Below are 23313 nucleotides of genomic sequence, written 5' to 3' on the forward strand. Positions count from 1 at the left end.
TCCTTACCTTCCGGAGTTCCACTGTCACCTCATTTCTGTGTCTTCGCATTGTCTACAAAGAAAAGTAAGATTACTTTAGTACCAAGACTTTAATACTGTTAATATACAATTGGTGTCTTCTGTTTAGAACCAAAATAATCTTTTTTGGAACAAGTTGAGGTTTTTTTTTTTATTTTATATGTTATGCTTGCAATAATAATAAAATATATATATGTATATATATATACATATATACATATATATATACACATATATATATATATATATATATATATATGGCTGTGTACAACTGCAGGCAATGCCCGTGGGGGTCAGAAGAGGGCTCACCTAGGACTAGTTACAGGTGTGTATGAGCAACCATGTGGGTGCTAGCACTTGACTCTGGATCCCCTGGAAGAGCAGCCAGTGCTCTTACTACTAAGCCATCTCTCCAGCCCCCAATTTAATCTTAAAATAAAAACTTGATTCATATATTCATTTAATCTGTTTGTTTTTGAGACAAACTCTTACCACATAGCCCAGGCTGGTCTTGAATCAAACTGTTCCTACATCGGCCTCCTCGCAAGTTCTAAGATCACAAGCACACACCACTGTATTTACCTGACCAATCTTTTTAAACAATGAACAGTAATTAGCTAAAAAGCTGACAGTGTTTTATTAAATATCTACTGGTTGATTCATGTAAATTGTGATCTGGCTTGACTATCATAATCCACTGTTCTATCCAAATAGCACCCACGTTTTTTGTTTTGGTGGTGGTGTTGGGGGTATGTGTGTGTGTCTGTGTAGAGTTATATCCTCTCTTTAGCATATTGTTTGTAGGAAATCTAAATTGCCACCTCACTCCCTCCTATCTTGTCTCCTAGCAAATACCACACAGAGCAGAACAATTACCTGTAATAACCTAAGTCCTAAGCAACAAGGTGACACTAAGTTTTCAAAGATATGGACACAGAATCAACACTGTCCATATCCTCACCCATAAGCTGCCTCACTCCTCCAGTAAATTATAGTTTTGCTGAAGTCAGTCAGATGAGGCTTATAACCAATGAATTATCTCTTTACTGATAGTTTAAAGTAACATGAAAATTGCTGATTACATCCTTGTCATATACAAGCAGCTGCCTCATGTTTCTGCTACATGCCTTTCCTACTATGATGGATTCCATCCCCTCAATCCATGTATCAAAATAAATTCTGCCTACTTAAGTTATTTCTTTGAGGTACTTGATCACAGTTGCTCTAACAACCCATGGATACAGACAGACGGTTGGACCTGGTCTGCAGGAGGAATTTAACATTATTAGAAATAGGTGCTACAGAGCAGTCAGCTATACGGCTAGGAGCCTAGGAAACTAGAATGCCAGCAGAAATACAGACAATAAACATTGTGTTCATAAAGTTCCTTAGGGGGACAAAGATTCTATAGGAACTAGGCCAAATGGCTATTCATGTTAAATTCTGGTAAAAAGAAAAGACTACATTCTACCTATGCACTGGAAACTTTAGAGATGCTGAATTAAAAAGTAAAGAACTAATTTGTTTGGAGAAGGAAATTTCAAGACAACCCAACTTTCGGACTATTGCATGAATGATGGTCACTGCCTTTAACATGGTTTACAGCAAAGGAGGATACAGACTACTTATACTGCAAATCAAAAAGACAGAAAAGACTTCAGTCTATAACCTCACAAGAATAAGGAGTAACTGGAAACACATATACATTTGTTAATTTAGATGAACTGAGTGAACTTCTGAAAACAAACGACGATGTCTTACCCAACAGAGAAAGTAAGTTAACAATACTACAACTAATACTGAAATTAAAATTTGTTTCCTATCAAAGCTCAGAAGATTTAAATGTAGAAGTTTTCTAAAGTCTGGAGACACGGTAGAACCCTAACATCAGTTACCCACATCTTTCCAAAAAATAAGACAAGAGTATTGCAAGCCAATATCCCCTGTGTAAATAGATCTGAAAACCCTTAACAAAAAAATTGCTAAATAATAGTCAACATATAGTAGCTCTTTCATTCCAGGAGTTTTGTTTTCCAAGTCTTTAGTTACCCCCACTGTCAACCACAGACTAAAATATTAAATAGGGGCTGAGGTGATGGGTCAGTAGGTAAGAGTGTTGTTTGCATAAGTGTGCACACATGAAATTAAAACCCCAGATCTTACTACACACACACACACACACACACACACACACACACACACACACACACCCCACCCTGGGTATGGTCATACATGTCTGAAGCCCCAGCATTAGGAGATTAGAAGGAGGTAGAGAGAGGATGGCCCCAGCAACTCAACAGTCAGCCTAGCTGAAATGACAAGTTTCAGGTTCAATGAGAGACTCTGTTTCAAGGGAATAAAGCAGACGGTGACAGAGCAGAACATGAAAGTCCTCCTCTGGTCCCTACTCAACTCATATGCCAATAAGCACATACATGTTTACACAAAAGCATACAATATACAAAAATCGCAAAAATATTCTGTACCATTCTGAGCAGCATAATAAAATGCTACTTCTTGCCTATCACATAAATCATCCCTTTGTCCTACCCGTCTGATTATTACTTAACACGTTAGCCATCACATCAACTGTTGTGACCCTGTACAGTGTTCAGGTAACCCTTACGTGGTATTCCAACGCTGTATTAAAATCCCCAATGGCCTTCAGATCCTCACCTCATTTCATCTAATCTCATTACGTAGGCACCTCAGATCATCACAGAAGTACAATATGATAAGGTTATGTTAGGAGATACAGAAGTCACATAACAGTTATTACAATATATTGTTTTAACTGCTTTTAAGCTATTCGTACTCTTAGTGTTCCCAATTTGTTAAACTAAACTCGAATCATCAGGATGTCTATAGGAGGAATGTAAGTTCATCATTATATACAAGGTATAATATTATATCCATGGTTTCAGGCACCAGTAAAGGTAGAACATAGTTACCACAGGTACAGAGGGACATCACGTACAAAAAAAAAATATACATCATTAGTAAATGGACTTTATTCCAGAATCCAAGACTGGTTTTGTATTTGAAAACTAATCATTGTGAACCATATTAATAAACAAAAAAGATAAAGATATTTGAAAAAGTCTATTGCCAGCTGGACATGGTGGCACACACCTTCAATCCCAGCAGGCTGCTCCCTGGGAGTTCCAGACCAGTAAGGGCTACAGAGCAAAACCTTGCCTTAAAAACAAAGCACTAAACCCATTCACAATAAAAACTTTCAAAAATATTGCAAAAGGAGAACTTCAAATCAAATAAAAAGGGAAAGAAACTTAACATATTTGAGAGCACAAGTCTGAATATTTTCCTCCTAAGACTGAGAGCAAGATAAAGATTTCACAGTTCTTATTCAATATTATCATGCCAGGAGTTCTTGGCATTATAATGTAAAATAAGGTAGAAAAAGGAAGTAAACACACACAGAGTGGAATGCATCAACAACAAAACAAAACTCAAATGCAACAGCTCCTATTTGCAGCCAGCATATAGAAAATACCAAAGAACCTATCAAAGATTTCTGGATCTAAGTTCAGTGAAGTAGCGAAATAAAAATATAAATACCAAAATAAATAAATAAATAAATAAATAAATAAATAAATAAATAAATAAATACAAAACTATACTTCTAAATTAACAATGAAAAATAAGGCAGTGAAATTTAAAATATAGTTTTAACCTTTGAAAAATTTACATATCCAGTAAACATATCAAGCTACAATTTACTGGAGGCTCACAAGACATGTTTTACAGATTCTTCTACTCAAAGACAGAAGATGTCTAGATGCTAAGCCTGACAACATTAGGCCATAGACAATAGGCATATTAACATGTGCATGTGAGTTAGGAAAGGCCAAAGAGGAGAAAACCAAGTGGGTACAAGTGCTTACTGTGTAAGCAGGAAGATGTGAGTTTGGATTCTCAGCACCCACATAAAAAGCCAGGAGTAGCTAGCTCCATTTGTAACCTCAGCATTGGCTGGTGGGGTGGTGGAGACAGGAGGATCACTGGCATCTGCTAGTAAGCAGCCTAGATAGACACCAGGTTTAGTGGCAGATCATCTCGAGGGGATAAAACACATTAACTATAGACGAGAACTACACTTTTTTCCTCTATTAGAATGCAGTCTGTGTCTGTCTGTCTGTCTCTCTCCATGTATACCAAATGAGCATCTCACCAGCTCCTCATATCATTTAACTTCCCTCATCTAGTGGGACACAGAAACACCTGGTGGGGAAAACATTAGTTAGCAAGACAGCTGTGGTCAAATCAGGCTGAATTTCTATAATCTAACAAGACATAAGCAAGACTTGTATAGAGAAATTACATACATGATAAAAGAAGTCAATGGAGAATCAAGGGGAGATGGCTCAGTGGATAAAGTGTTTGCCATGCAAACAGGGGGACCTGAGCTTGGAAGTCCCAAATTTACATAAATCCAGATAAGGCAAGTTGCACACACATTTGTAATCCTAGAATTCCTATGCAGAATGGAAGGAAGGGACCAAATAAGGTAGAAGGTGAGGCTCAATGCTCAAAGCTGTCCTCTGACCTCCAAACCTGCACACAATTCCCAATTTTTACTTTAAAATGAACCCAGTGATTATATAAGTCTAGAAAAGCATAAGGTAGAGGAGTCAGTTCTGTCCATATTCATAATATATGGCTTCACAAAACAATTCTTATCCAAATCCCTGGGACTGCCCTTTGGACGGACAGACAGGCAGACAGACAGACAAGCTTGTGATGATACCAGATGCTGGCAAGATGAAGAAGTTTCATATATTATTGGGGAATATAAAACAGAGCAATAATTCAAAAACAATTTGACATTCTTAAACTAAACATTCAATTACCATAAGACCCAGAAATTGACTTCTAAGCATTGATCCTACAAGAATGGACCTTATTTTCACAAGAAACGCATACCCCAATGTTTACAACAGCTTTATTCCTAGTAGTCAAAGCCTGGCAACAAATCAAGTGTCTTCCCCAGTTTAAACTGTGACACATCCATACGGTGGAACATTGCTCTGGGACTAAAGGGCTTCAGGCTAATGGCATGATTTGGGTAAGTTGATCACAAAATACCCCAGTCTGTGGTATTATTGGGGAGTCAGAAGTCTTTAAGAAGCAGAATGTAATGGGGAAAAGTTAGGCTATTAAGGATGTGGCCTCCCTCTAACAATTTTTTGCTTTTCTACTGCATGAATAAACAGGCCTTCCTCTACCATACACTCCCACCATGATGTACTGTGTTACCACAGGCCCAAATAACAATGAATGAACTCCAAGAGGCCCTTGGTCCTGTGAAGGCACGATGCCCCAGTGTAGGGGAATGCCAGGGCAGGGAGGTGAAAGGGAGTGGGTGGGTGGGTGAGGGAGCACCCTCATGGAGGGAGGAGGTGGGGGTATGGGATGGGGGGGATTTCCGAAGAGGAAACCAGGAAAAGGAATAAAATTCAAAATGTAAATAAAGAAAATATCCAATAAAAGAAAAGAAAAAAAAGAAACAAACAAAAAAACATGAACTCCAACTCTGGAGTCATAAGCTAAATATAAATAACCTTTTCCTCCTGGAAATTCATTATCTGGAGTACTTTGCCGTAGTATATGAAAACTGACTAAGAATTTAAAAACAGACTTCAAACTCTTATCAATTAATCTCAAGTACGATTTTTGTGATTTTAAATCTGGTTGTCAATTTATTAAGCTAAGGTATGATCACATAGCTGGTAAAGTTCTCAGTGCTATAGTAGGCCCCGAGGTCACTCTTCTCCAGGTAGCTTCACTTTTTATCAACTGAGCGGTCTAGGGTATATCTATAAAGATGTTTCAATGGACAGTAGCATCTGTTGGTAAGCTGAGTGAGAACTATTTATCAGTAACACAGGCATGCACCAGCCAATAAACTGGCTATCCATATATAGAACAGAAAGGCAAGGGATGGGCAGATTTCAGCCTAGGTCTGGGACAACTTCCTTCTCTGCCTGTGAGCACATATCCTATTCTCTGGACTCACAGCAGTCTGCCCGCCCTTCCCTAGCCTTAGCTCCTGGGCCAACAGCCTCACTCTGAGGCACACTACTGGCTTCCCTGGCTCTCCACCCAGCCAACGGGCATTGTGGAACTTCTCAGCTTCCAAAATGAAGCCACTGACCCTAGCACATGTCCTCCACACTCCATTCCCTTCTCTCCTATCAGTTCTGCCTCTCTGAAGACCACAATGTACCTTATTTGGAAACTCTCCAAACTTAAAACTTCAGGGTTGAGGTTTGGATTGTGGAGAACAAAAGTGTGACAATACCACTACAGAGAGTTTTAAGAAAACATCTCAAGTAAAACTGTCTTCTTAATAATAAAAAAAACAGTAACTTCTGGAATAAGTTCTGAGAGGGCTGCTTTTCCTTAACTACATTTTATTTAAAACAAACAAAATTGGAATATGCTGCTGAACTTCTAGACAGCAGCAGCATCAGGTTGAGCCTGAGGAAAAGTTGTAAGCTCACATGAGGAGGAACTTGACCATCTCATCCTTGTTGTTGAGAACAAAACTAAGGCCTACCACAGACTAAAGCTGCAGAGGTAAACACTAAGACTCACTTAGTCAGAACTTCAAAATGGTCTCAACAAACTGTTTCTACTATAGGCAGACTGGACGTTTGCTAAAGAGAAGTCTCCGAGGATTAATCATGTCCCTATGCACTAGGAAATAAACCATAATAAGCAGAATCATAATGAAAGATCAGAAAGACTGGCAAGAACAAAAGAGAAAAATGTGACTTCATTAATTATAATACTCTATAATACTAGAATTAAGTTATAAAATGTAAAAATACCAACTTAACTGATACTTGATTGTACAGTAGTTTTGTTGTAGTTCAATACAGATTTTATAAAGTTTAAGTAAATCAGGAGGGGCATGAGATGGCTTGGCAGGTAAAAGCAATTTGCCACCCAAGTTCAATCCCTAGGACTGGCAGAAGGCACAGGACCCTTGTGCTCACAGAGAAGCACTGGGAAAACCAGGAATGTTAGAACACACATGGCTGCCTCTTCAAAAGAGAAAATGTATAACCTGTTTTCACTCAGAAGGCTGGGAAAAGATGTGGTCAGTAGCCTGGTAAACTCTGTACTATTTGTATGAATGAAGCTACACCAGGTCCTCTCCTCATCCCGGGCCCTGAAGACGGCACATGTAGTCTATCTATACAACCCATTTTTATGGAAGTGACATGTACTTTGAAAAGAGTTTCAATGTAATTAATGTTTAAGCTTTACTGTGCACACAAGATTATGTTACACCAAGAAACTTTTTTCCAAATTGAGTTGTACTTAAATATGCCTAAAATAAACTGCCTAGTGGCAGACTCTAGAAGTTTGAAACAACACCAGCTACCGAGTCATGCTGAACCAGACTTCCTTCTTGTCTCACTCACATGGATCAACTCTGCTGGCCATGGTATTTGTAGAGACTCCTCCTGAAGACCCACACCGGAGCAGAGAACCAACTCTCACAAGTTGTCCTCTGAGACAGACAAACAGACAGACAGACAGACAGGCACGCACGCACGCACACACACACACACACACAAGTTGTCCTCTGAGACACACACACACACACACACACACACACACACACACACACACCCCAGATTTAAAAAATAAAAATTTATGTTAGAAGGAGTTACCCCTTAGGAGTTCAGTGTTGTGTTCATGCCTGTGAGTCAGCACTCTGGTGGCTGTATTAGAAGGATCCTAAATTGAAGTACAGTATGTGCTTTATACTGAGATTCTGTGGAAAGGTGGGAAGGGAGGAAGGAGGAAAGGAGAGAGAGGAGAGGGAAATAAGAGAAGGGAGATGAGAAGGAATAAATAAAAAAAGAGGAGGGAAAAGGAGGGAGCAACAACCAGTAACTATAAGACATAAAAATAAATGAAAAAGAAAAAAAAAAACCCCGCAGGTTCAATAAATTACTTAATATCCTGTTTACTCGGGGTTGGGGATTTAGCTCAGTGGTAGAGCGCTTGCCTAGCAATTGCAAGGCCCTGGGTTTGGTCCCCAGCTCCGAAAAAAAAGAAAAGAAAAAAAAAAAAATCCTGTTACTCAGGATCCAAAGAGATAAAGGCAATAAACAGAAGCAGTATTAAAGAGACAACAGCTTAAAATTGTGTATAACTGAAAAGAAAACAAAGACACATTCATGAAGTCAATAAGCAGCCTGGTGTGATTATGGGGCCTACTTTTAAACCCAGCACTCAGGAGGCAGATGGAGAAGGCTCTCTGAGTTGGAGGTCAGACTGGTCTATAGATTCTTGGACAGCCAAGGCGATGCAGAGAGAAACCGTGTATAAAACAAAAACAAGCAAACAAAAGACAGACAGTATTTAAAAAAAGAATAAGAGGAAAGATGTCAACAAACCCCAAGTGTAAAGTCAAAAACAAGCACAAGTACACATACAGGACACCAGGGGAAAGGACCCTAAAAGGAGTTAGAGTGAAGCAAAGTGAAACAAACTATATCCAAAGACAGTCCTTTTATTTTTGCCTATACATGGGCTTTATAAATTTTATTATACATTTATTGGTCTTGTTTATTAACAATTTTACCTTTTAAAAACTATAGGCCTTTAACAGAAACTGGTGAGGGAAAAAAGAGAATCTGTTTAAATCATACTGTTAACATAAACACTCAGGTGGTTCTGGGGCATCAGAAGTCTCTGATAAACACAGCCTAAGAATAAAATAAATCAACCACTTCAGTAAAGTACCATACCATATGGAGTCACATACTTGTAAGCTAACTAAAAACCAAACTGATACTTCAGAGTATGGAATAAAAATTGTACCTCAATTAACAACATAAACAGCCACATTAAACTTGCTCCCTGATCTATCAACTGTTTCCCTAGCGTTGTGACTAGCAAAGGGTGGTGAAAGACAAAATTATTTCCAGATTCAACTTCGTTTTGTGGACTGTATAAGGACATAAAACTGCCCTCTCCGGTAGTCATAGGTGGGGATTAATTGCATGGTGTTATTTTGTGCTGGTGCCCTTTAAGGACTGCCACCAAACAGGCATACATGTTTCATGGTATTCATTACAAAGCTACTTCTGAAGAGCGATGGATGAAAGCCATACATAGGGCAATAAGACATCAACCTTCTAAAAGAACATGTTACCTTCAAACTCAGAATTGTATCAAAGAAGGAATGACAGAATCCCAGGGTCATCACAACTAAGTAACCTGAAGGATCCACACAACGATTATCACTGATTTCTAACATCACAAACAGAATGTGACATTATAAACCTCATAAACGCCGCCCCCCATATTGGGAGGTTTGCATATCATATAAACCTAACAAGGGACTTGTATTGTAACTAGAAGAGATAGTGGATTTTACAGTTACCACTAAGTAGTAAAAAGACAAGCAACACCATTAAAGCATAGCAGAATCCTAAACAGTCATTTCTCCAAAGGAGACAATGACCAGTACACATATCAGAGAAACGCACATTCACCTGAGTTGCAGCCCCAAAGGATGACTAAATTTTTAAAAGGAATTCTAGTGTTGCAGCTCAGTGGGAAAGCACATGCAAAAGCAGGTATATATTAGAAGGACTTGGAGAAACTGAAATTCATCAACAAACACATTCTTATTATATATTCTTTTATATATTCTTGTTATATATTCATTAACTGTGTTACAACAAAAGGAATAAAATACAAACTAGTAACATCCAAGAACTTTAAGACACATGTTATATAATCCCATCTCTATAAATATCCAGACTTGGCATCTACAGGCAGAAAGATTAATATCTTTAGATATAGGGAAGTGGGAGATGTGAAGAGGAGGGACAGGAAATGGCAGGCGAGGCTAAAGGATGCTAAGACATCTTCTGTGATGGCGAGAACATCCTAACATTGGTTTTGATAGTTTCACAACTCTTAGAATACACCAAAAGCTGCTGAGTAGCACACAATGAGTGAACTGAATGGTGTGTGAATTAAAGCTCCATAAACCTAGAGTGACTTATGGCTCAACAAATATAGCATACCCAAGTGTCCCGGAAGATGTGGAGCAATGATGAATGCCAGTGCAATCACTTACCAGAAACAATCTGGTAAAAATTGGTGACATTAAAAATCACCCTAAAAGACATTCCACTTTACTCGAATTCTTGCATGTATGTGCCACAAGACAAACAGTTTGAGGGCAGCCCTGGTATGTAATACCAAACATAAAAACAAAATTTAAGGAACTGTAACAATAATTTTTCAACACTGAAAATTAATGAAGCTTTTTTCCACGTTAGTTTTATGAAAAGCAAAATTGGTCACTACTATATACAATTTCTGTATACAAGCATGTATGATAAATCTAGAAAAGAAAAGTAATGGTTTAAACAAGTTTGTGATGGGTATTTATTTCTGGGAGAGAAGCTATAGGACCAGAGAGGAAAATATAGCTAGCTTTCAGCTTACTGGTTCTAGTTCTGAAACTAGGTATTGGATTCGTGGAAATCTGCTTTACTATTGCGTCAAGAATTATCGTCTATGCTATTTTTGAGTATGAAATACCACGTGTTTTTTTTTTAAATGTTTAAAGGAAAAATAGCACTACTAATACACACCATCCATCTTGTGTTAAACACTGCTTTGGGCTGGATTGGAAAAGATCAGCAGCAGAGAGAGCATTTACCTATTGCCCTGGGTTCATTCAACACCCAGTACCCAAAGGTTCAAAAAAAAAAAAAATGCATAAAGAATTGTGATGTTCTGATGCTTTTGCCCAGAAACACCAACAAGCTACAGCCAACAAAATACAAATAGTAAAAGTTAACCATTATAATTCAATTCAGAGTGTAGTCCTAAACAAATGAATAATAACAAAACCCTACTGATAACATGTATCAATACTTTTCCAGTGTCATCTTATCATGCTATACTTGATTTGAGTTAGTAATTCTCAAACCTTAGCTATCCCAGAATCCTATGGCTTATTAAAACAGACTACTGGCTCCAATCCAGAGTGTTTCCAAGCACCAGGTCTAGGGCAGTATTAAAACTTATTTTTAAAAAGATCTCAGTACCAAAAACAAATCAAACCAATTAAGTAAGTACATAAAATATATTCAATACTAAAGGTATAAATATAATGTAAAGTTCCACAGCTTCCACTGCAAATGTCTACTATAATTGTTCGTTGAGTTATAGAGACAGACTTTTGTTTGGCTAACGTCCATGTTTAATGTTATTTGAAAGGTGTTGGGTTTAATTAGTAAGTTCATGAAATTTAAAAATAAAAAATTTAAAAACAAAATAAAAGTAATCTCAAGTAAAGATACTGATATTGCTAATTATGGAACCACATATTTACCTACTGCTCTAGGTTAACACACAAAATATAGAAGTCATCACCAAATTGCAGAGCATCAAAGTCCTACTGAACAGTTTTCTGCTAAAGAAAACCAAATGAATCAGTCAGCAAACTAAGTGTGCATGTACAAGACAAACACATTAGTAGACTGCCCTAGGACAACGACACATCTGAGTCAGCCTGGGTCTGTATCATTGATTCCCCACATATACAAACTCTGCTATCTGGGGAAAGCTACTGGGGTGTCTATCTCTCTGTGTCTCTCTCTCCATCTCTCCTTTTCTCTTCCCCTTCCCCTCTGTTTCTTTTCTTCATGAAAGTACCCTCCTAAGGTTCCTAAGACCTTATCATTCAGGTTACAGCGAAGGTTTCTAACAAGAGCAGTGCCTGTGATATAATGAAAGTTCCCAATATATATTACCTATAATCATCATTGTAGTGGCCACAACTTACACTCCCAACACTCCACCTGTGATGGTCAATGTCTCGTATGTCTCCATATACTTCCACATTATTTACTGACATCTTCTTGTGGTCACTGTCATTTCTGACAGTCTCTCTTATAGCCACTAAAGACTGTCAAATGACTCAGCTTAGTTTTCCTTTCAGGTCAAAGTAATGATTATATCATTGGTGTCTTCGACAACGATTCTAACAGCCTGTTCAAGAGGCTGGCCAGACACAGACTTCCACTCTTAACTTTGACTCAAGATTCTGTGCCAATGTTTTTTCCTCAAAAACCACCTACCACCGTGCATCGTGGTAGTATGCCTTTAACCTAGCACTTGGGAAACTGTGAGTTCAGGGCCAGCCAGGGTTGTCTCAGGGGTTGGGGATTTAGGTCAGTGGTAGAGCGCTTGCCTAGGAAGCGCAAGGCCCTGGGTTCGGTCCCCAGCTCCGGGGGGTAGGGGGTGGGGTGGGGGGGAGAACCAAAAAAGAAAAATCTTGTCTCAACCCGGCCCCACCTGGAAAAAAAAGAGCCAGCTACAGCAAAGCTTAGTGGCTTATACTTAGAACCTGGCACTTGGGAAGCTGAGGCAGGAGGATCACAAGTTCAAAGTCACACTAAACTACAGAGTGAGACAATTACCTGTAATCCCAGGCAGAGCCAAGGCAGGAGGACTAATGCAAATGAGATACTGTTTAAACACACACACACACACACACACACACACACACACACACACACACACACACACACACACAGAGCCCTACAGAGGCTGATGATGATGAATTTTGCATATTTTGTATTTCATTCACAAACTATTCCAATGATGATGAATTTTGCATATTTTGTATTTCATTCACAAACTTGTGATGTGTACAACAACTGACAGGAAATGGGTAATTCTCTACTAAACTGCCCAACACTGCTTACTTTGGAAAGCCCCAGTCCTTAGAAACAGCACTGAATTTTTCTAAATACAATTTAAAGTGTTAAACAATTTTCTGCTAACTAGCCATTTGGCAAACTGGCCTACAGTGGCAAAGACTACATGACTCCATATGCCTTGAGTCTCTCCCAGCCTGTCAGGTACCTCCTGGCTGCCTTTTCAGTTCCCACACATCAGTCAGTACCTCTGCTTCTCCTTGTTCATTGCTATGGCAGAAAGTTAGCCCTGGATTGTTTCCACTCTCACTCCAAAAGTTAGGTTGCTATGTATCCCAATAAAAAAAGAAATTATTCAATTTCCATCAAGTATTGAAAATTCTAGGTCTTTAGCTTCATTTAAATGGCTAAAACTCACAGTTGGGAAATCTTTGCAGACCTTCTTGATTTGATTTTGCACAAAAGCCACTTTTCTCAAGTCCCCAGTCCTCTATTTTCCTCCTCTTTCACAACAGATTAGCCCTCTATGAGTCTTTTAAGATTTATATTTAATTCTGTGTATATATGATATTTGGAAGGAATGTTCATGATGAGTGCGGATGCCTAGAGAGGCCAAAGGTATCTGATATTCCTAGACCTAAAGTTACAGCCAGTTGGGAGCCAACCAATATGGGTGCTGGGTACTGAACCAGGAACTTCCCCAAGTGCAGCAAGTGCTCTTAACACTGGGTCATCTCTTCAGCCCCAAAGCCTCCTTTGTAGAAAACAGAAATTGCCATATAGTAGCAACCACCTCAACTTCCTATCGGGCACCTCGAATCTCCTCCCTAAACATCCTGTTTCCTCTCCTCCTACCAAAACGCTGAGCAAGTGACCCTTACCTGTATGCAAGCCTAGCACCCTCTCCTGCCCCCTCACTTACCTTCTCCCTTGTCATCCTTATCCTCCATCATAAGTGCACCCATAAAAACAATTCTTAAGTTTTCCGATCACTGTTTTTCTTAGTCAAATTCTTTACAAAACCATGTCTTCGCTACCTTCATTCCATCCTGTACAGAAACTCCGTAGACACTGTTCTTGCCAAGATCAGCAGCCTTGCAAGGGAGGATCACAATCCTTACTGGGCTCCATGTCTGCACAGCTCTGTTCAAATCACTCTGAGTTTTCATTTCATAACTTTCATAATGCCACACACCTAACTTTCCTCCCTTTTGGTCTTCCTTCTCCATCCACCCTGGTAGCTCTTCCTTAAGTTGTATCGAAAGCTTATTACAGACCCTAATAATCCATTCCAGGTTATCATATATACTTTTAAAACCATCTACATCCCAATAACCATGGGCCATCTGGAGGTTTCCTAATGAATTCTGAATTATGCAGTTTATATATACTTTCCAGGTAGTTTATAAACATTTATATTAGGAAGCATCTACCTAATTTTCTAATAAATGGAAATATTCTCTACAAAGTTTAATCAGTGTCAAAATATGAAAACACTAATTCCTTTGAAATATACACATACCATATAATTCACCCACTGAATTACCTAAATTTAGTGCTGGGTTAAATTACTACCTCAATCATTATTTTAGAATATTTCCATCACACAAAAAGAAACCCTGTGTCTGTTAAGAGTCAGTCTCCATTGTCATAGAACATACCAATCTACTTTGGGGATCCACAGATTTGTAAATATGGATAGACGGTTTCAGATCTTCTAAAATCCAGACTTGAATCATCCCTTCAAGCACAGCTTCCTTTAAATAGACAGCTATATTTATATGAATAGATTTGGGAGTATTCCACAAGTCTAACGATGTTAATTTTAGGCCCATACTTCTCCCCTGAGCTAATTAAAGTACCTCTCAGGATCACCCCCAAGAAATGGCCACAAATCCCATCATATTCCAAACTGAACTCATCATTTTCCTTCATCTATTTTTGTCCTATTTTAAGTAATAAGGTAGGATACACAACTACCTAAAAAGTGTTTCAGAGAAATATTAAACACTAGTAAGAGCATCCGTCACTTTTACAAAGTCACTAGTTAACAATGTTTATTACCCATGTTTTATTCTCCACAGTCTGCAACTTGGTTTTCCAATTTTAAACTCCATTTCTTCTGCTTATTAAGCTTTTAATCTTATGGTTTTATTTTAACAAACCTGCCTGGTCCATTTTAGTTTCAGTGTCTGCATGCTACTTAGGCTTATTTTCTTGTGTTTCATAATTTTGAATTATGAGCTTGGGATAGTCTGTGTTCTCTGCTTGTGCTAATGAGACCATGCAAAATTTGAAACATTTATCTTCTAGTAGTAACCAGAGCAAAAGGCAAATGATGTAGACCCTAAACACCAAAATATATAATATTCTGAATATATAGCCATGCAACATGCACCACAGATCTGGTACAATCCGCATCTTAATGAAAACAAAATACTCCTACTGTCTACTGCCAAGATAGCTACTGTGATGTTGATGTCACAATGTGTGCTGACTAGTTTTTATGTCAACCTGATACAAACTAGCAAAATTAATTCATACCAGTAATGTGCGTGTCACCAGTGAGTATTAATACACTTACATAATGTGCTTTATCCAATGACAGGGTGTTAGCATGTTACAGTAGCTAGCATCACCACAACTGAGTGAATACGTGTTACACTGTGTTTTAGTTAGCGTTACTGTTGCAGTGATAAACACATCTGAGAGGAAAAAAATCTCAAGTGAGAAAATGTTTTAAGATCAGGCTATAGGCAGCCTATGTGGTATGCTGTCATTAGTGACTGATGTGAAGGGCCTACACCATTGTGGTTGGTGCCACCCCTGGGCTAGTGGTTCAGGTTGTATAAGAAAGCAGGCAGACTGAACAAGCCATGAGGAGCAAGCCAGTAAGCAGCACCCCTCCATGGCCTCTATATCAGGTTCCTGCCCTGATTGAGTTCCTGTCCTGCTTTCAATGAACTGCTACATGAAAAATGTGAATGAAATAAAACCTTCCTCCCCAAACTGCTTTGAGTCGCTATGTTTATCACTGCAACAGTAAACCTAACTAAGACACAATGTAATACATACTCACTTAGCTGTGGTGATGCCAGCTAGTGTAAGTAAATCTAACACCCCACCAGTTAGATAAAGCATAGTACATCCAATTACGTAAAGTGCACTAATATTCATTGGTGACTACAAGTACCTTACTGGACTATGAATTTTACTATTTTTTAGCCTACTTCTTTACTTATACTATTCACCTGAAGAACTGTCCAGATTGCCTCAACTGCTATGACAAGTCCCATCCCAACCACCCTGATCATAACAGCAGATATAAAGTATCTGTCAGAAGAAAGATCATCCGCCTTCCCCTTGCCTGGCCTTCCCTCTTGGGCTGAGCTGAGCTGCCCTGTTGTTGCAGCAGGACTGACCCTTCCCTTCCCTCCCTTCCCCTTCCCCTCCCTGACACAAGTTAGAGTCATTGGGGAAGAGGGAACCTCAACTGAGAAAATGCCTCCCTAAGATCAGGCTTTGGGCAACCCTGAAGAACATTTTCTTGGGAGAGAGGGCCCAGCCCATGATGGGTAGAGCCACCCCTGAGATGTTTAAGAAAGCAGGTTGAGCAAGTCAGTAAGCAGCACCACAGTCTCTCTGCATTAGCTCCTGCCTCCAGCTTCCAGCCCTGATTTCCTTTAACCAAGTACTAAGACACAGAAGTGTAAACCTTTACTCTCCAGTGCACAGACACACATACACGCGCGCGCACACACACGCACACACACACAGAAAAGAGAGGAGCTAAAATGAGAAAAATAGCTGTCCATTTCCTTACATGTCTTAAGAGTCCTTCACTTACATTTAGTGCGTCCTGAACACCAAAAAATATCCTTTTTTAAAAATTGGTGTTACAGTGTTATCTCTGGAAAATAAACATTTTTACTTTAACACAAAAAGTATTATCTAGAGGGGTTGGAGAGATGGTTCAGTGGTTAAAGGCACTTGCTGCTTTTCCAGAGGACCTGGATTCAGTTCTTAGCATCCACATGGGACAGTTCACAATTGTCCAGGGGGACCTAATGTCTTTGGCCTACTTGGGCAGAATATACCCCATAGACAGACAGGCAGACAGGCAGGCAGGCAGGCAGACAGACAGACACACACACACACACAAACACATACCCCTCTACAATTAAAAATAACGAAAATAAAAATTGAAAAGTATTGTCAGTATAAGAAATTAAGAAGCAAATAGGAACATCCAAACCTCCTTTTCCATCAACTACTTTCCATCTGTTAGTTACAGATAAAAAAGAAAATGTGGCAGTGATGAACACAGTTAACAGCAATCTAGTTAGAAACTGGAAACTATGTCAACCTGCAATCTGCTATACCTCACTGCATCTCACTTAAACACTAACTATAGCTTAAAACCAAGAGAGACAGAGCACAGAATTCTTCTAGTAAGTAAGACTTGGATGGCTTAGCAGTTGAGAACATGGCTTTCACAACAATCAGCAACTCCAGTCCCAGGGGATCTGACAGCTCTTCTAAACTCCTCAGGCTCCAGCACTCTGTGGCTCATTCAGGACTCAATGACTCAAGAATTTAAAATCTTAGAGCAGTACTGTGGAATAATTTAAGATGAATTCTAATCAAATTTTAAAAAGAACAAATACAAAGTATGATTAATTATTAGAGGTGCAGAGGCAAAAACACCCAGTGCTCTTACAGAGGGCCTGAGTTTAAGTCTCAGCACCCACATCGGGTAGCTCTCCTGGGGATGGAATATAATTCCCTTTTCTGGCCTTCACCTCCACACACACAAAAATTAAAGGACTGTAAGTATTTCTGTCATCTTGATTTGGTGACAGTTCATGATATACACATATGAATGACAAAATATATGTCCTTACATGCAATTTATTATTATGTTAATTATCCTTCAGTAAAGCTGCTTGAAAATAAAACTTAGTGAATTAAACTTGATACAAACTGAAAAAACCCACATATACTGTGCAGGCTAATATTGTGTCAACTTGAAAGAAGGAAACCTCTTTTAAAACATGCCTCCCTCCATATGTTACTGCTGTAGGACATTTTCTTAGTGATTGATGTGGGAGGGCCATTATGGATGGGGTCAGCCCCTGGGCTGCTGGTCCTGGGTTCTGTAAGAAAGCAGGCTGAGCAAGCCATGAAGAACAAACCAGTAGGCAGCTCCCCTCCATGGCCTCTGCATGCTCCTGCCTCGTGGTTGCTGCACTGCTTGAGTTACTGCCCTGATTTCCTTCATGATGGACTACAATGTAGAAGTACAACCCAAATAAACCCCTTCTTCCCCGACTTTGCTTGTAGTCAGTGTTTCATCACAGCAACAGAAACCTTAGGCACAGAATATGTACCTACGTATCTTGTTAGGTAGTAAAGTCCAGACAAGGACAGGAGCCAGAGTTGACAAGGAGGAAGATGGTGCCATTGGTGTGACTGGTATGAGGAGAACAAACGGTGCATACTCTGACTGAAATAGACCACAGAGGCCTTCCACAACCCACAGTCTTTCTAGAGACTTTCTGACTTACTCCATCTTCTGTGACTCATCGTTCTTCAGCTTCATGCTCAGGTAATGAATGAATGTACTAAGATTCTACCTTTAAAACACAGAAGCTCGGGCTGGAGAGATGGCTCAGCGGTTAAGAGCACCCGACTGCTCTTCCAGAGGTCCTGAGTTCAATTCCCAGCAACCACATGGTGGTTCACAACCATCTGTAAAGAGATCCGATGCCCTCTTCTGGTGTATCTGAAGACAGCTACAGTGTACTCATATATAATAAATAATAAATAAATCTAAAAAAAAAAAAAAAACAAAACAAAAAAACACAGAAGCTCTCAGGAGATCATGAGAGCTATCATCTGCTATGGTGCTTTCTTTGAACCTTCCAGACTTTTACAGACCCCTACTGGTTCTGAGGTTGAGCCTTTTGTAAAAAATCTAAGGCCGTATGATAGGGCCTTGAGGCAGGCCCTGGGCTGGTCTTACTACCTCAGCCTCTCAAACTTGGATGACAGGTGTCTGATACCAGGCTCTGCGATTTTGCTGGCTCAGTATCTGCTGTTTCCAGTGCTATAATTTGGTGGCATTGACTAGATCTGTATTTATGATGCAGACAATTTCTGGGGTGAATTTTAAATAATCAGATCTAGTTCAACTTCCACTGTTCACTATATATGGCTCTAAGTACTAATATCAAGGGTGATCCAATGCTACATGAAGAGACATAAGTAGGTCTACCATTCTCTAGCTATGTGATCTTGGACCACAGAGAACTCAGCAAAGAAACAATCATACTAGAATCACTATCTCTGAGCCAGTATAGTAAAAGTATTGTTCCTACAGTTCTTTGTTTAGCATTAATTATATATATATGTTTACCATGTGGGTGCAGAAACCTACAGAACCCAGAAAAGGTGTCGGATTCCCTGAAACTAGAGTTGTAGGCAGTTGTGAGCCATCACGTGGATCAAGCAAATTCTGGTCCTCTCCAAGAGTATTAAGTACTCTGTTTTGCCATCTCTCAGCCCAATAGTTCTTTAATGGCTATCTTTTTTAAAATGTTATTTGCTATACAGTTGTACCATTCAATTTGTGCCTTATCCTTCTGTTCAATTACAATGCAAATAACAACATCAAATATGTTACATACAAAAGCCTGAAGGTCCGCAATGTATATACCACAATTAATTTGTTTCAACTTTCAGATCTCTTGCATCTTTTATTGAAAATGCTTGGGGACCTAGTGTGGTGACACATGCCTTTAATCCCAATGTTTATGAGGTATAGTCCCTAAAAGTTCAAGACTAGTTTAGTCTACATAGTGACTTCCGGGTCAGTCAGGGCCACACAGTGAGACTGCGCCTCAAAAGAGTCAAAGAGAAAGCAAAGAAAAATGCTGATTTTGGTTGTAGACAGAACTCAGTTGCTAGTGGTTTGCCTTGCATCCATAAGGCCCTGGGTTCAAGTTGGAGCACTGACTAATAAGTGCTGATTTTACTTGATTTTTAAGTCTATGACCTTAGTTATATGAAAAATAATTACAAACAGCCATTCCATTGTGCTTTCTGTTCTAGTGTATCAGTGTTTGTCTTCCTGTAGGATAATCAGATATCTAAAGCAGTCACTAAATCCTATGCTGGCTTTTCATGTTAGGTCTTCTCATTAGAAACTGCCTTCTGCAACTTAAATCTTTTTGGAATACCCGAGCACTAAAAGCCCTGGCGTGCATTATGTGTACACACGAGCTTACAGAGCACCACTGCTCACAGTTGCACCGCTGGCCAATCCTATACATGTGTGGACTCTCTTCTCAGCACCTTCTTTTCCAGGATGTCCACTATCCTGTCTCTAGAACTCTAGTTTTATAGTTCACGCCAGTAATACTGTGTACTCTGTCCTAAACAGGATTATAAGGAACTCGTAGACAAAAACCCCACCAACTTGTAATTTCGCCAAATAGCCAATTTTTTTTTATGAATAGAAACCACTCAAAGGTAATTTTAATCCTCCAGTGCTTTAAAATGTTTTAAATAAATATACTTTATTAAGGTCTTATTATATGAGGAATGGTTAACTTTAGGGAGTTGGAGGTCAGAACTGTATACACTACGTTGACTTCTTAAACTGAAATGCCTTTATCATCTGTTGTCTTAATTAGGGTTACTATTGCTGCAACACCATGACCAAAAAGCAAGTTGGGGGGGGGGGGGGGGCTGGGGATTTAGCTCAGTGGTAGAGCACTTACCTAGGAAGCGCAAGGCCCTGGGTTCGGTCCCCAGCTCCGAAGAAAAGAACCAAAAAAAAAAAAAAAAAGCAAGTTGGGGAGGAAACATTTCTGCATTGTAGTCCATCACTGAAAGAAGTCAGAGCAGAAACTCAGTCAGGAAATCTAGAGGCAGGAGCTGATGCAGAAGCCATGGAGGGGTACTGATTACTAGCTTGTTCCTCATGGCTTACTCAGCCTGGTTTCCTATAGAACCCAGGACCATAGGCCGGGGATGGTCCCACCCACAATAAGCTAGGCCTTCCCCCATCAATCACCAATTAAGAAAATGCTATACAGGCTTGCCTCAATCTTATGGAGGCATTTTCTCTTTTGATGTTTCTCCTGATGACTGTACCTTGTGTCAAGTTGACATAAAACTAGCTGGTACATCTGTGTTGCCCAGTCTGGTCTTGAACTCCCAACCTCTTGAAGCTTGCATCTGAGTGTAGAGATGCCAAGTATGCAAAACTAGGCCTAAGTATCTTTTTCCTTTTTTTTTAAAATTTATTTACTTATTATATATAAGTACATTGTAGCTATCTTCAGACACACCAGAAGAGGGCATCAGATCCCATTACAGATGGTTGTGAGCCACCATGTGGTTGCTGGGATTTGAACTCAGGACCTCTGGAAGAGCAGTCAGCGCTCTTAACCACTGAGCCATCTCTCCAGCCCTCTTTTTCCTTTTAATAATAATGTTTTTATTCATATATAACTCATAACATGAAATTCAACCTTTTAAAGTATAACAAAATATAAACTCAGTATTTTTCAGCACTTGTTACTTATTGTGTGTACATGTATGTAAGGGAGAACAGATATGGCACAACATGTATGTGAAGGTCAGAGGACACTGTGCAATAGGTTCTCTCAGGCATCCACCTGCACATGGGTGTCCTGACACCATACTTGCATGGGAAGTGTCTGTATCCACTGAGTCAATTCCCTGAACCCTGTTTTATGAGACAAGGTCTCTCTCTCACTGAAACTGTCTTTTTACAACTTAACTAGGCTGACTGGCCAGTGAGCTTTGGGACCTGACTGTCTCCACAACTTCATAACCCTGGCTTTTCACATGAATTCTGGGGGCCCAAACACAGGTGTTCATGCTTGCGCAGGCACATCTCCAGCTCTGGCCTGCTGTCTGTGGAATTTGTCTATGCGCTCCGCATGCGTTGTTCCACTGCACAAGCTCACTACACTCTAGTCAATCACTCTGTGCTATTTCTGTGCATTTACGTATGCTTTCCCATCTTTAGACATACACAGGAATAAAGTCTTGAATCAACATTCTGACTAACACCTTGAAGAAATACTACTTTTCCAAAGTGGGTAACAATCCTACCGACAAGTGATAAAGGTTCCAATCTGAGCATCTTCCTAAGGCTTATTACTCAACTGCAGCATCCTAGTGCACAACAGTACACCTCACTGTTGTTTTGATTTACTAATTGGCAATAATGTTTATTAACTTTTACTGTGCTTATTGGCCACTTGCATATCTTCTTTGGAGAATGTCCTATTCAAATCTGTCACTTTAAGTGAGCAGTTCAATGTTGTGTTGTTGCACTGTAGTTTTTATGTAGTCCAGACACAAAGATGCCTCAGGAGATCAAAGCACTTGCCCACAAGTCTGATGACCTTAGTTCAATCCCTAGTCCTCATAAAGTAGCCAGACAACAGACTTTCAAAAGTTGACCTTTGATCCCCCATACATATATGGGAGCATATTTCATATATTTGCTTACACACACACTTATATATAGAGGGAAATAGGTAGGGTTGTAAATAAGATAAACAAACAATAATTGTTTTTAAATGTACATAGAAACTCAAGTTGTTACTTTTTTTTTAATTTTCTAAAAACAAAGTTAACTTTTGCTTTTCTGCAACTATGAATAACACTGCCAGCTAACTGGGTGAGTCAGTGACAACCATATTTTTAAGGCCTAAGTTTCATCTTTATGACAAAAGAAAAAGGAACTTGGAATCATTAAACTACCAATATCCCTGCTAGCTCCTTTTATTTTTTTAAACAATTCAAATAAAGATAAAGCCTACATTTTGAGTTTGGTTTACCAATCCTAACTACAGAAGTGAAATAAAATATAACTGCCATAACAACAATATGGCAAAATAACACAGCAATACAAATGCTCCTCCAACTATAAATAGTAACCTGGGCAAACCCACCATGCAGGATAATTGCTCAGTACAAGAGTACTGAGTGCAGCTAGCCCAGGGCAGCCACATACCATCAGCTTACGATTAACTTTAAAATCTGAAGTATCCATATTTTCAAATCATGGGAAAATAGAAAAGCTATAAGTTAGAAAACTGAAATATCCTAAGTCAAGGAACATCTTCTATATTTACTTCAGCTAAACCTCTCATTCCTGGAAAGGCCCTATGCTACACTCTCCAAAGCATCTTTTCTTTAAACATCATCTCTTTTAGAAGATTCTCTACATGTGGCCCAGCTTCTTAAAACTGTGGGTTGCAACAGTTCTTGTAGCTCAATTTTTTCTTGGGTAACAAGAAATACAGCAATAATAAAAGACCTTTAAAGGTCCAACAATAAAAAAATAAACTAAAAACATTTTATTAAGTCCAAGGTGTTTCTAGGCTTGCTTCCTGAGTTTACTACAGGCTTAGTTCTGAAAACACACACACTTTGCACTGTACTCCATGAAATATTAAATAACTTTAAAATTAATTTGGCTTGGATTCTAGACATATAGCTTTGGAGGTTATAA

The 23313-nt window shown here is 39.2% G+C and overlaps 1 protein-coding gene across 5 annotated transcripts in view; it reads right to left on the bottom strand.

Annotated features, from left to right (window-relative positions):
- Positions 1-23313, bottom strand: part of Kpna3 (karyopherin subunit alpha 3) — a 73753-nt gene that overhangs the window by 36049 nt on the left and 14391 nt on the right. For 4 of the 5 annotated variants that reach the window (XM_039093504.1, XM_006252127.4, XM_063274414.1 and 1 more), the window contains one exon: positions 8-52. In XM_039093504.1, the coding sequence (XP_038949432.1) occupies positions 8-49 (42 nt within the window). In that variant the 5' untranslated portion in view covers positions 50-52. Of the gene's footprint in view, positions 1-7; positions 53-20536; positions 20560-23313 lie in introns of those variants that run through there. The other variant, XM_039093503.1, reaches the window with a different exon arrangement.

Source organism: Rattus norvegicus, chromosome 15 (genome assembly GCF_036323735.1).
Source record: "Rattus norvegicus strain BN/NHsdMcwi chromosome 15, GRCr8, whole genome shotgun sequence".
NCBI classification, from domain to species: Eukaryota; Metazoa; Chordata; class Mammalia; order Rodentia; family Muridae; genus Rattus; species Rattus norvegicus.